The sequence below is a fragment of the Gastrolobium bilobum genome, unplaced genomic scaffold (assembly GCF_033153095.1).
Source record: "Gastrolobium bilobum isolate Gb01-03AN ecotype WA unplaced genomic scaffold, APGP_CSIRO_Gbil_v1 utg3001, whole genome shotgun sequence".
Classification (NCBI taxonomy): domain Eukaryota; kingdom Viridiplantae; phylum Streptophyta; class Magnoliopsida; order Fabales; family Fabaceae; genus Gastrolobium; species Gastrolobium bilobum.
In genome coordinates, this window is record NW_026898188.1 from 214,433 (window position 1) to 226,553 (window position 12,121).

The following is a 12,121-nucleotide window of genomic DNA, read 5'->3' on the forward strand; positions in this document are numbered from 1 at the left end:
TCATTTGGCAAGAGAGTGAGATGATGAGGCATTAGAGCATGCTACATGAGCAACAGGAGCAGATCCTTGTCTATTCAAAAGCTCACGAGCCAATGCTTGAAGATCACCACCACTACTGCTAGTGGTTGTTGATGGACCACTACCCAAAAATTGATGTGGGTCTATGGGCCTCTGCTGCATGGCCCATGAAGAAGTTTGGGCCATGGGATCAAAAAGTGAAGATAAGTCATATGTAGCTGGCACGGTGGAGGAAGAGGCTGGTGGAAGGTCAGCTATTGAGATCACTGGTGGGGCCATGGTTATTTGGGGCGGAGAAGGTGGTGGTGGATGGGGTAACTCTAGTGTGGCAAGGTGACCTTGTAAGTAGGAGAGTTCTGCTTGTAAACTTACCACCTGTAGAACAAAGAAGCCAAAAGGGTCATGAACAAAAAAAATGTATGCATTGTAATTAGTAAAGTTTTATTATACTAAACAATTCTCATTAAACCTCGACCGAGGATGGTAGAGTGAATGTAATCATTGTATGCAGCCTTATTTTTACATATATGTAAAGATGTTATTTTTCGAATTCAAACATGTGACCTTTCAATCACAAAAAAAATAACTTTACCACTACTCTGGATTCGCCATCAGTATTATTTGTAAAATTTTGTTATATTGAAAAAAAAAACTTATAAAACAAGTGAGGGAATTTATGTGGGGCTTTAGAGCCTGTTTGGATCCTCTCTTTTTTACGCTAGAAGCTACTTATAAGCTAAAGCTAAAAAAAGAGCTTAAAACAAGCTAAAAGCTGTTTGGTAATCTCATAAATTTTTTAGCTTAAAAGCACATATTTTAAGAAAATTATCTCTCTCTCTATCTTATAACTCTTCATTTTTTTAAAAAGCACACAATTCAAGAAAAGCAGATAAGAGCTTAAAAAAAGCTCATCCTAAGAGCTTTTAGCTTTCAGCTTTTTTCTTCATTATAAAAATAAGAGGTTTTCATTATAAGAGCTTTTCTCAAAACTTATTTGTCTAACTTATACTTATAAATAGTTTCTAACTTAAAAAAGAGAAAATTCAAACAGACATTTAGTCACCGATAGAATTATAATTAAAGACACGTTTATGTTAATAAAAAGTGAGAACTTCAAGCTGGTTCATGACTAAGGAACACCTTATATCATGAAAGGTGGATATAATTAAAAAAAGTTTGGGGCCAAGGGGATTCTTTGTGCACATTCCCGTGGATCCTATTTTTAATAGGACCTTGAACAACACAAAAATGTTGAGTTTCATAAAGTGAATGGACTTAATTAGAATGACAAGTATGAAAGCGTGACTTTAAAAGAAACTTCTCGAGGTTATAAAACATTGTGGGAACCAAGTCATTTTGGGGAAATAAGCAAATTAGTATGATTAGACTAATGAAGAAAAAAAATTGATCGTTTGAAATAATACTAATTTGAAAATGATTAATTTATTTAAAAAACAGAGTTCCATTTTAGATAAACCACATTTTTCATGAGAAATAAACTTATTCGAGCCGAAAACATTTATATCACGGTAGAAATAACTCTCTTAATTTTTTTTTTTATATTCACAAGAACTTAAATCCAAAATCTTATTATAGCAGAATTAAATATTTACCACTTGAACCAACTTTTTTTTATTTTAAAATCAGAAATTTCTGACAATGACCAATTATGAGGACATAGGGATTAGCTAATTAGTGATTGTATAATATAATGAAAATATTTTACTGATTTCTAAGATAGGGAGATGACTATTACTTAAACAGTCACATGACAGTATATTATAACATTATATATTCATGCGTGTGTTCGCAATATATAATTCTTTTACAATTCTTTTACAATTCTTATTTGTTTATAATCTTTTTGTTTTATTTGAACTTATGCTCACATAACTTTGAACACATAGGAATAGCAACAAAAGCTAAGGACAATTCACATATATAATCACCACTTTAGATCTCATACATGTTCATAATTAATAAATTCGTAAAAATGACAAAAAATAAAGAAAAAGAAAAGATTGCTTGTTTAATGGTGTCTTCTCTTTCTCACACCCCATCTCTATTTTCCAAAAACAAAAGAAAAAGAAAAAGGGTGGGGTTAATTACTATGAATTTTTTTAATAAAGGTCTATTTTTTTATAAAGGTCTATTTTATAAGAAGAATAGGGACAGAAAAACGTACTACTCCTGTGAAAATTGGCAAAACCCAAGAAACTAACCGACCATCTTCCCTAAAACAAGCGAAAACCAAGACATTTAATGGTTCAAGTCATAGACTATTAGAGTCTACCCATTTGTGTAACCGCCGACCACATGATTTCTTAATCAATTAAGCATTGTGGATTTCAGTAAAAAAAAGCATAGAAACTGTCCCCTAATGCTCCATGGCTCTTTGCATGCCCTACCCTTGTTTCCTCTTTCCCCAAAGGCCCAAACCCAACTTTTGTTCCTCTTTTAGAGGGCACAAAGCCCTTGATCAAGAATGGAAGGTACCTCTCATTAAAAACTATAAAACATGTTAAATAAAGAAATGAACGGATTCCATAAAGTTTCATCACAGGCTATAAATATATAAATCCATCAACTTCATCCTCGATAAGCCCAAAAAGGAAAATAAGAATAAATAAAAAAATTAATTATTCTTCTCCCGTTTTTCTTTCCCAACTGGCTCGACTCGGCTGGCTGAGTTTTACACACTCAAAAGCAGGACAGAATGGACTGATTTATTTTTTAGCGGGCTGAAGAGGAGGAGAGATGGGTTAGTGTAAAACATGTTCGGGCCGACAGACGAATTCATTCTGCCCACCAAACAAGACAGGGTAGGTCGAGTTTTTCAATCCACTTTCAAAAGCAGGCGAGAGTGGGCTACCTCATTTTTTGACGGGTTAACAGCGTCCGGCCCGCCCATTTTCCCACTTCTACCCTTGATAGTTTAGTGTTACAAAATTAGCATCAAAATTCAAAACCATTCAAATTTGAAGTGGGGGTTTAATTAATCATCTTTTCGATGCTTGGCTAAAAAATAAAACGGGGGTTACATTATACTTATATATGTGGTCTTTTCGGTTTCTGCCAAGTACTGACATGTAAATTAAATAGTAAATTAAAGTATATACCATTTACAAAAAAAAAAAGTATATACCGTCCACACCTACAATCTATAACCTTATAATTCTAAATGTCTAGAAATAATCCATAGTATGGTTCTTATTCTTAATTAAGTCAAGAAAAGAAAAAGAAAACCACATTCTAAGATTCACCTAGCTAGCTTCTATCGCTGGCAAAAAAAAAAAAAAAATTATCAGGGAGAAGATCCTGATAAGACAGCCAAACAAGCAAATAAATAATTAATAAACATGCCAAGATGTAACAACATCTTCATCCTTATCTAGAATCACATGATCGTTAAGGTATTCTATTCCAAAAAAAAACACTAATCAATCAATTATTAATTAATTAATTAATTACCTGTTGCTGAAGAGCGAAGATATGAGCAACGCAACCATACACGGGGTCTCTCAGCCGTGCCTGAGCTTCATAACAAATGGTGACCACCGCATCAAGCCTCTTATGAACCGGAATGTTCAGAAGAAGCTTAGAAACGTTGCTGGCACCGAAAACTTTGTGAACCGCCGCAAAGTGTGTGGCACCTTGTTCTGAATCGAAGTATGGTGCAAAGATACAACCCTGCACGCACTTCCTCCTCAAAAACTTGCACGCGCCACAAGGGCCACCACCACCGACGCCGTTACCACCGCCGGTGTTGCTTCCACCACCAGCACTTCCGCTACAACTAGAGTTTATACTCATCTTTAATGGGTTATATATTGTTCTTTTTTTGTTTTTGATTAGTGATATAATTAAGATTGTAACTTTTTATAGGAAGGTGTTGAGGGGCATGTGATTAGGTTAAGAAAGTAGTGTTTGTGGGGTTCATAGAATTTGAAGGAGAAAGAGGAAGAGAAGAAGAAGAAGAAGAAGAAGAAAGGGAATGGTGGTGTTTGTAGTAATTTAGGGTTTGGTGGGGTTAGTATTTTAATGATGGATTTTAAAAAGGTTAGAAGAAGTCTTTAAAGCCACGCGAGGGAGCAAAGACTTAACCCCCACATTTTTAGTTGCTTGCGTGAAGCAAACATGCGATAAGTCCCCTTATTACTATTATCTTCAACTTGTTATCTTTCATTTCATTCAATGAAAACTCACTCGTGCTCTTAAACACACTCTCTTAATTATAGCTAGTTGTGTATTCATTCATGTAATGGGAATGAATGAAGGAAAGCTTTTGATTTGGAGAAGAGTAGTACTGTTGTGATGTAAATGTTGAAAGAGGTTGTTTTTGTTGCAGACTCCAAAAGGAAGGTTTAAAATAAGAAATTGTGAAAACGTGTCAAGGGAAGTGACTAATATTTGCCTCTGCGTGTTTTAAGCTGCGTGGAGGCAAAAAGACGCCAACTATACTTTTTCACTTCTTTCAATCACATAAGGGTTGAAAATGACACACTTTTTCTCTTCCTCTTCTTTGCAAAATGCCAAAACGCTTCGCCTATGAGTTTTGGACTTACGTTAGAAAATGATTTGAGCCTCCCCAAGTTCTCTTAAATTGGATAATTAATTTGTGTTTTTAAAATATTTGGAGTTGGTAATAAAATAGTGGATGCTGAATAAAGAGTGAATGTGTGTGTGAGAGGGAGAGGAGTTGCATCCCAGCTAATGTAGTTATTAGACTTTGTTCCTTACCAGAAAAGAAACATTTACATTTTATGTTTAGTGTATTTTAAAATAAAATAAAATTGGATATATAATTGAAATAATTTAATTTAATTTTATTAAAAAAGTTAAACTCTAAGAGAATAGAACTAAATAAATTGTTACATGTATAAAAAATAAATAATTTTTTTTAAACATACTCTAATTATCTCTTTGAAGCAAGTAGGCTCCTCCCATATCCCTACAAGGTTTGATTTTTTGAGTTGATTATAAGACTAATCCAGAGTACAGTGTGAGTTAGAAATAAAGAGTTTAAACCCAAAAATAATATATATATATATATATATATATATATATATATATATAAATGGGGATCGAACCAAAATCTTTTATTTTTCACTGCTCAACTCTTATGCACCAACTGAATTATCACTAAAATATTATTTTATTTAGGGAAAACTTCAAAAAAAATCCCTATAAATTTTTTCAAGTATCACTTACCCCCTCGTAAATTTTTTGAATAATTTGTATCATTATTTAAATTTTTTTTATCACTTACTCCTTGACTTAAAGTTTTTTATTACTTATCTCCCTAAATGAGGAGAGGTAAATGATAAAAAAAAACTTTAAGTTAGGAGGTAAATGATTCAAAATTTTGGGAAGGGAGTAAAAGATTATAAGGGAAGTTACAGGGTTTTTTTTTGAAGTTTTTCCTTTTATCTATGTGAAGAATTCTACCAAAGACTGACACTCGACCATGCTAGTTAAAATCAAAATTTTATCTAAAATCAGGAGGATGAAACATAAAATCGTAAAATGTAAAATTCTAACATAAAAAAATTCGTAAAAAATCGTAAATGCATTTGAAATTTTGATGAAATTATTTTGATTAAAAAAAATCGTAAAATCGTAGATTTAAATCAAAATTTGCATTCGAGCACATGGCCCACTCAAAATGTAATTATTATTATTTATGTTGGTTATTTTAACTTGTTTTGTATCGCGAGTTTTGGTCAAGTGGCACAAATTATTTCATTGAATTACTTTCATTTTTTAAAATATTTTTTTGGTGGTAGGTTAAATTATTAATTATCCCGCTTAACTTATTATTTTTGTTTAATTGTAAGCGGGTATTCCATTTAACCCATCACTTTTTTATTTAATTTTTGAACGTTTATCGATTTATCCGCCATAAATAATGCCCATTTAATATTTCTGTGTCTTGCGAGAAGAAAATTTTGTACAACAGTATTTTTAATAAAACATACATTTTATGAGTATAAGTAAATTTCAGAATTAAATGAACTCAATAGAGACACAATGACATTTAAATTATAAATGTTGCACAATTAATTTAAAATATGAGTAAATACATTTTTTTTTTTTTTGATAACAAGTAAATACATTTTTTGTTCCTAGCAAATTTTACGATACCTGCTTTAGTCCCTAGCAAATAAAAAGGTTCATCGTCCCTAAAAAATTCAAAATAGACTCATTTAGTTGAAATTGTGGTCCCTCACAAATTCAAAAAAGATCCATATTAGTCTCTGAAAAGACTAAAATGGTTCTATTTTGAATTTTTTAGGGACCACGATGGGTCTTTTTATTTGCTAGGGACTAAAGCGGTCATCGTGAAATTTGCTAAGGACCAAAAAAAATATTTACTATTAAAATATTGTTGAGAGTTGAAACTGACGATATAAAATTTTGAGTAAACACCATTTTTACTCTCTGTCAATATCTACGAAGTCCTTTTTAGTCCCTGGGAATAAAAAAGGATCAAATTGGTCCCTGAAATTACAAAAAAGGGCCATGTTAGTCCTTATGTCAACTCCCAAATATGTAGAGTGGCCCTTTTCTTGTACTTTCAGGGACCAATTTGGTCCTTTTTTATTGCCAGGGACTGAAAATGACTTCGTAGATGTTGCCAGAGACTAAAAAGGGTGTTTACTCTAAAATTATTATTATATTTCTTTATATGTTACATACTGTTCTTAAATGATTACGTCACGCATAATAATTACTTTTGTAGGTATTACTTAATCACTAATGTTAAATTTTACTTAATAATTTAAAGGTATTGTAGAGGAAATATTTTTGTTAACAAAAAAATTATACCAATTTGCATTCCAAATGTACAGTTTCCTTTATTATAAGTTATATCAGCGAGACAGCGACTCAACTCAGTTCAAAAATAAAAAATAAAAAATAGTGAAGCAACTAATCAGTTCCAAAACTATAGTTACCAATTTAAATTCGATGTATATTAAAATAATATTTTAATTTAATTACAATATTAATGTAAAAAATTGTATCAACATGTAATGATTATTTTTGTATTACTAAATAAATTTGACATTTTATATATTGTTATACGTATTAAATGGTATGATAATATATTATAATAATAAAAGAACGAGTTTTTATTTTAGTTATTAAATAACAAAATCCTTTTAAGAATCATCTGAAATTGATAATTTATTTCCATTTTTTTTTTTTGGTAAAGATTTATTTCCATCTTTAAATGAAAAGAGGTAATGTAAACTTTTTCTGTAAAAAAGTAACATATCCCAACCCCAAAGTTAAATGATAACTATTCAATGAAAATATTTTACTATAATTATTCTTTTTTGGGTAAATCACAAATATTTTTCAAAGAAGATAATTATGTTCAAGCCGAAAATATTTATATTATAGTAGGATTAATTTTTTCAAAAAAAACAAAATTTACAAAAACTTATATTCTAAACTTTACTTAAGTAAAATCAACCATATATCATTTGAAACAATCTTTTTTAATTATTTTACCACAATTCTTGAAAATACTACCAAAAACACATACGTGATCGATTTATTTAAGGGTTGTAATAATAATAAATATATAAGAAGGAATGAAAAAGGTCAACTTTTTGGGCTCGGCGTTCAAAGGCAATATGAGGCCCCACTAGATGTGAGGCGCCACGTGTAACGGGTGACTGTGAACGTAACGGCTGGGTAAGAGGTTCAAGACTTCAAGTCGATGACTTCAAAATAAAATAATAAAAAAACCTGTTAGATAAAGCGTGTTTTGTAAAAATAATTTTTAAAACTATCTGTTTTTTTTTTAGAATTAAATTTAAAAAATATATTTGAGTTATTTTTGTTTTATGTTTTGATTTTTAATTTTTAAAACAAAATATAAATATAAAAAATATATATTTCATTAATATTCTATAAGATAATTTTAAAAACAAAATAATCAGAACAGAATCAAACAAACTCATTGTCTCTTTACCTCTGTTTTGATGATTAAATGAATGAAAGAAAAAGAACGGCTTAATTACATATTATAAAGCAGAAATATATATATATATAATATAAATAATAATTTGAAGTTATTTAGTTACAAATCATAAAACTTAGTCATTAGTGTAAACAATATGTTATTACACATAACATTTATTATTTTTTTATTTTCTGAAATGATTTTAACTAACTAGGTAAGATAGTAATGTCTCACGATACAGTCTCCCATAAAAAATTCCTCTAGTGTTAGAAAAACAAAATTTAAATATATGAAAAGATTTTATTTTATTTTTTTTGGATAGAATATGAAAATATTTTTGTAACAGTGAATCATCGCGTCGTCCGGTTTGTCACTGCTGTGAAGAGGAAGCGGTGACAGAGGCTTTAATGAATCTTATCATTTACAAAGACACGTGTTATGTGTATGACTCTGACGACCATTAATTCTGCTACATTCGTAAGGTCGAACAGTACTGTGATGTTCATGTTCACGAGAGATCCATATCCATATATGTATACATCACACATTTATTATAAGAGTAAATATTTTTTTTTGTACTCCATAAATTTTATGATATTTAGTTCTTATTAAATAAAAAGGTTATTTGTAGTTTTTAAAAAATTTAAAGTAGATCTGTTTTAGTCACTTGGAAGGACTAATATGGATTTTTTTAAATTTGTAAGGAACCATAATTTTAATTAAATGAGTCCATTTTAAATTTCTTAAGAAGCACGAATAATCTCTTTATTTACTAGGAACTAAATCGAGCATCATAAAATTTACCGAGGGATTAAAAATTTAACACAAATACATTTACCTACACATATTTATACATATATCACTTTAAATTTACGCAACTTTCATTATATGATTAGATATGTGACGTGATATATATACTTTTAGATATGCAATTAGTAATTTTTAATTTTTAGTTTCCAATTTATTTTATTTTATTTTTTTCTTTTTGTTATTGCTCTATTTTATTATATAGATTAGTTAAGTTTATAATGATAGTTAAAGATGAATTTATATAAAAATAACCATAGAAGGTAAGTGATTAAAAAATAATTAGATATATATTACTTCACTTTAAATTATATTTTCAATTAAAATTAACACTAAAAAATTAAAAGAATCCAAATTCACATTTACAAACTGTTACCAAACTGTTCACCTAATAACTAGTTGGTTGAGATTCAAGCTTCATGAAACCCATGAATATTCTAGTGAATCAAGAAACATCGTTGTGTCATTTGATTGGACGAGAGCAAAGAAGGGGGGGAATTTTTTTTCAGGATAATATATAATTTATATTTCCAAAAATGATTTTTATGTAAGATATAGAATTACTTATGTTAGAGTCTTTATAATAAATATAAAATTTGTTTATTAACCTTCATTTAACTATTTGTGTTTTTGGAAAAAATTATTTTTATTAGTATAAAATCTGCACGACAACGTTTCTAAAATTCTATATTTTTAGTTTGGGAAATAAAAATAATTAAAAATAATATTTGATAAAATCAATTTCTTTTTTCAAAGAATGAACCAGTTGTATGAGAATATAAATTTTCAAAAATAAGAATTCTTTTTCTTTTTAATTCCCTAAGACGTAATTAGATATAAATATTATATAATGTGTTATCTGTATTAAATACCTATTTTTCTTTGGGCATAGAAATAAATTATATTTTCAATCATATTTTTTCCCAAAATAATTTCTTATTAAAGAAATATAAAATTATTAATGTAGTCTCACCCAACAGTTTAAACTTTTGTATTGAATTGATTTTTTATATGTTATCAGAGTATTTGTCACAAAGTGATCATGAGTTCGATCCTCATCTGCACATTCAGTTAATAAATAATTATGTATTGTGGAATTTCTGAGCATAAGTAGACTGAGCTTGATGCATCATCCATCCTTCAAGTTCAATGAGATCTCGTGTGAGGAAACATGTTAGAGAAATATAAAACAATTAATGTAGTCTCACCCAACCACTCAAATTTTTGTGTTGAATTGATTATTTACATTTTTAAGTATGAAAAAAAAAAAAATTATTTATGCAAAAATCGTTATTTATTTATTTCTTGTTATTTACATTTTTAATCAAGCACACCCATAAGCAAAAATAACATTCTCTTGTTATTATTTTTTTTTTTTTTTGGAGTTACCCAACTCTAATTATCTCTTTGAGACGAGTTGGCTCCCTCCGGTATTCCCACGAGCTTCGACTCTTTGAGCCGGCTATGAGACTAATCCGGAGTGCGGGGGAACAGTGATGACTAAAGGTTCAGCCCCCTCCCCAAGAATGCATTCAGCGGGAATCGAACACATATCCAACCCCACTAACTCAGCGCCAAATTATCAACTGAGCTGCACCCGTTAGGTCTTCTTATTTATTTCTTTCTATTAGTTATTTTAATATTACAGACCGTAATAATGGTATTGTTACAAATTCACGGTAGGTGAAAAGACATAATTTAAAATGATTTAGCAAAATATGCTTACGTTACGTCCATATAGGGGATAGTAAACAACATAATAACATCCACTTTTTCACTGGATAACTCTTCGTATATACCTCTCTTTATAAAGAGTCACAATTGGGATATTTTTCACTTTTCTACATGAAACAGTTTACTCGCACTCAAACATACCAATAGTAACCAATAGAGATTTCACCGCTAAGAAATTATAAATACTTAGCATCTTGAGCCCTAGTCAACATGCCAAAGTTTTATAAGATGAGAAGAGGGGAGTTAATTGTTGTCATTTTCATGTTATGTCAGTCTATATACTTTGGACAAATTTTAATCAAAACTATATCAGAGTTTATTTGCACAAATATTTAATGTTATTAATAATTCTCATCAGGCAATATTATACTGATTTGGTTATTGAGTATAGTTTACCTTCTACAACTATTTGTGTCTTTTTTTCAATTTTATCAAATTTATGCAGAATCGGAACCGGACCATGGACCGATTCGACCTGATGGAGCTTGTCAGCAACATTTACCATATTATTACTAAAAAACACCAATTATTATATTTTACATATTTTTGTATAAATCCAATTGAATTGGTTGAATTAGTAATTCATTAACCAAATACCCCAACCGAGCCAATAACAGATCTGAATTCAATAAAAATGATTTTTCCAACTGACTGCTCTCTACTTTCTTTTTTCTTTTTTAAACATTTTTTTTATTTTATTATTAAAAGAAATTAGCTTTCTTCTTGTCATTTCCATTCCAGTGATTAAGATATTATGTATTAGCTTCATCCAGACACACAATCAATTCTTGAAAGTACAGTAGCCCCCAATTAATTATAAATTAACTTCAGTAAAGCTTAAACATTTAAACATAAAGTAACCAATATTAATTATCTTAAAAAGTCATTGTCAAGTAGGTAGTTCAAGCAACATTGTCCCCAAAATATTTGCAAAATTAATAAATAAATCAAACAAAAAAAAAAAAGACCCTCTTGAGCGTTACAGCACATGATACAAGATCCACAATTTAATTCTTTGAATTGCACATAAATTCTTGTCTGGGTAGTGTCCTGTGATTAGGCCTACCTAAGCTTCTACTGACAGCAAAAATGCACCATGAAGAGGTTGATAATCTATTCTAATTTAGGACCCCACAAGTTCCCCCCCACCCGTGCGGTCAACACCTGGGGATGATTAAAAAATAAATGCAATTTAATTATGATTACTTTCAGGGATTTCAGTTTGAATAATTGTGTTTTGAACCATAGCATGTCACCTGAACTAGAGGCAAATTAGCTGCTTAAGTACAATTATATATTCATGTAGCTAAGAAACTATAGGGAAAGAAAAAGGAATATGATGTTACAGAGGACTCTTGAAATTAAAGGGGTCAAAGAAAGGGCCTGGACCATATCAATCATGACATCAATGAATCACTTTTATACCTTCTTAATTCATTTATAGTCAAAGTATCTATAAATCTAGTGGCTCTAGATTCTTATTATATATATTATGATCCTTTCCATCCCTTTTGTGATTTCTAGTAGTTATGCTTCTATTGCATGCAAGAGCCATTTTACTCTCATGAGATATCTTTTCCTTGTCGA

General features: G+C 29.9%; 1 protein-coding gene across 1 annotated transcript; it reads right to left on the reverse strand.

The window, feature by feature from the left end:
• LOC133313678 (LOB domain-containing protein 18-like) lies at positions 1-3,831 on the reverse strand. The gene is made up of 2 exons (XM_061515076.1): positions 3,490-3,831; positions 1-393 (listed from the first exon to the last, which is right to left on the reverse strand). The coding sequence occupies exons 1-2, from the start codon at positions 3,829-3,831 to the stop codon at positions 1-3; spliced, it is 735 nt and encodes a 244-aa protein (XP_061371060.1).
• Between the last annotated feature and the right edge of the window lie 8,290 nt (positions 3,832-12,121).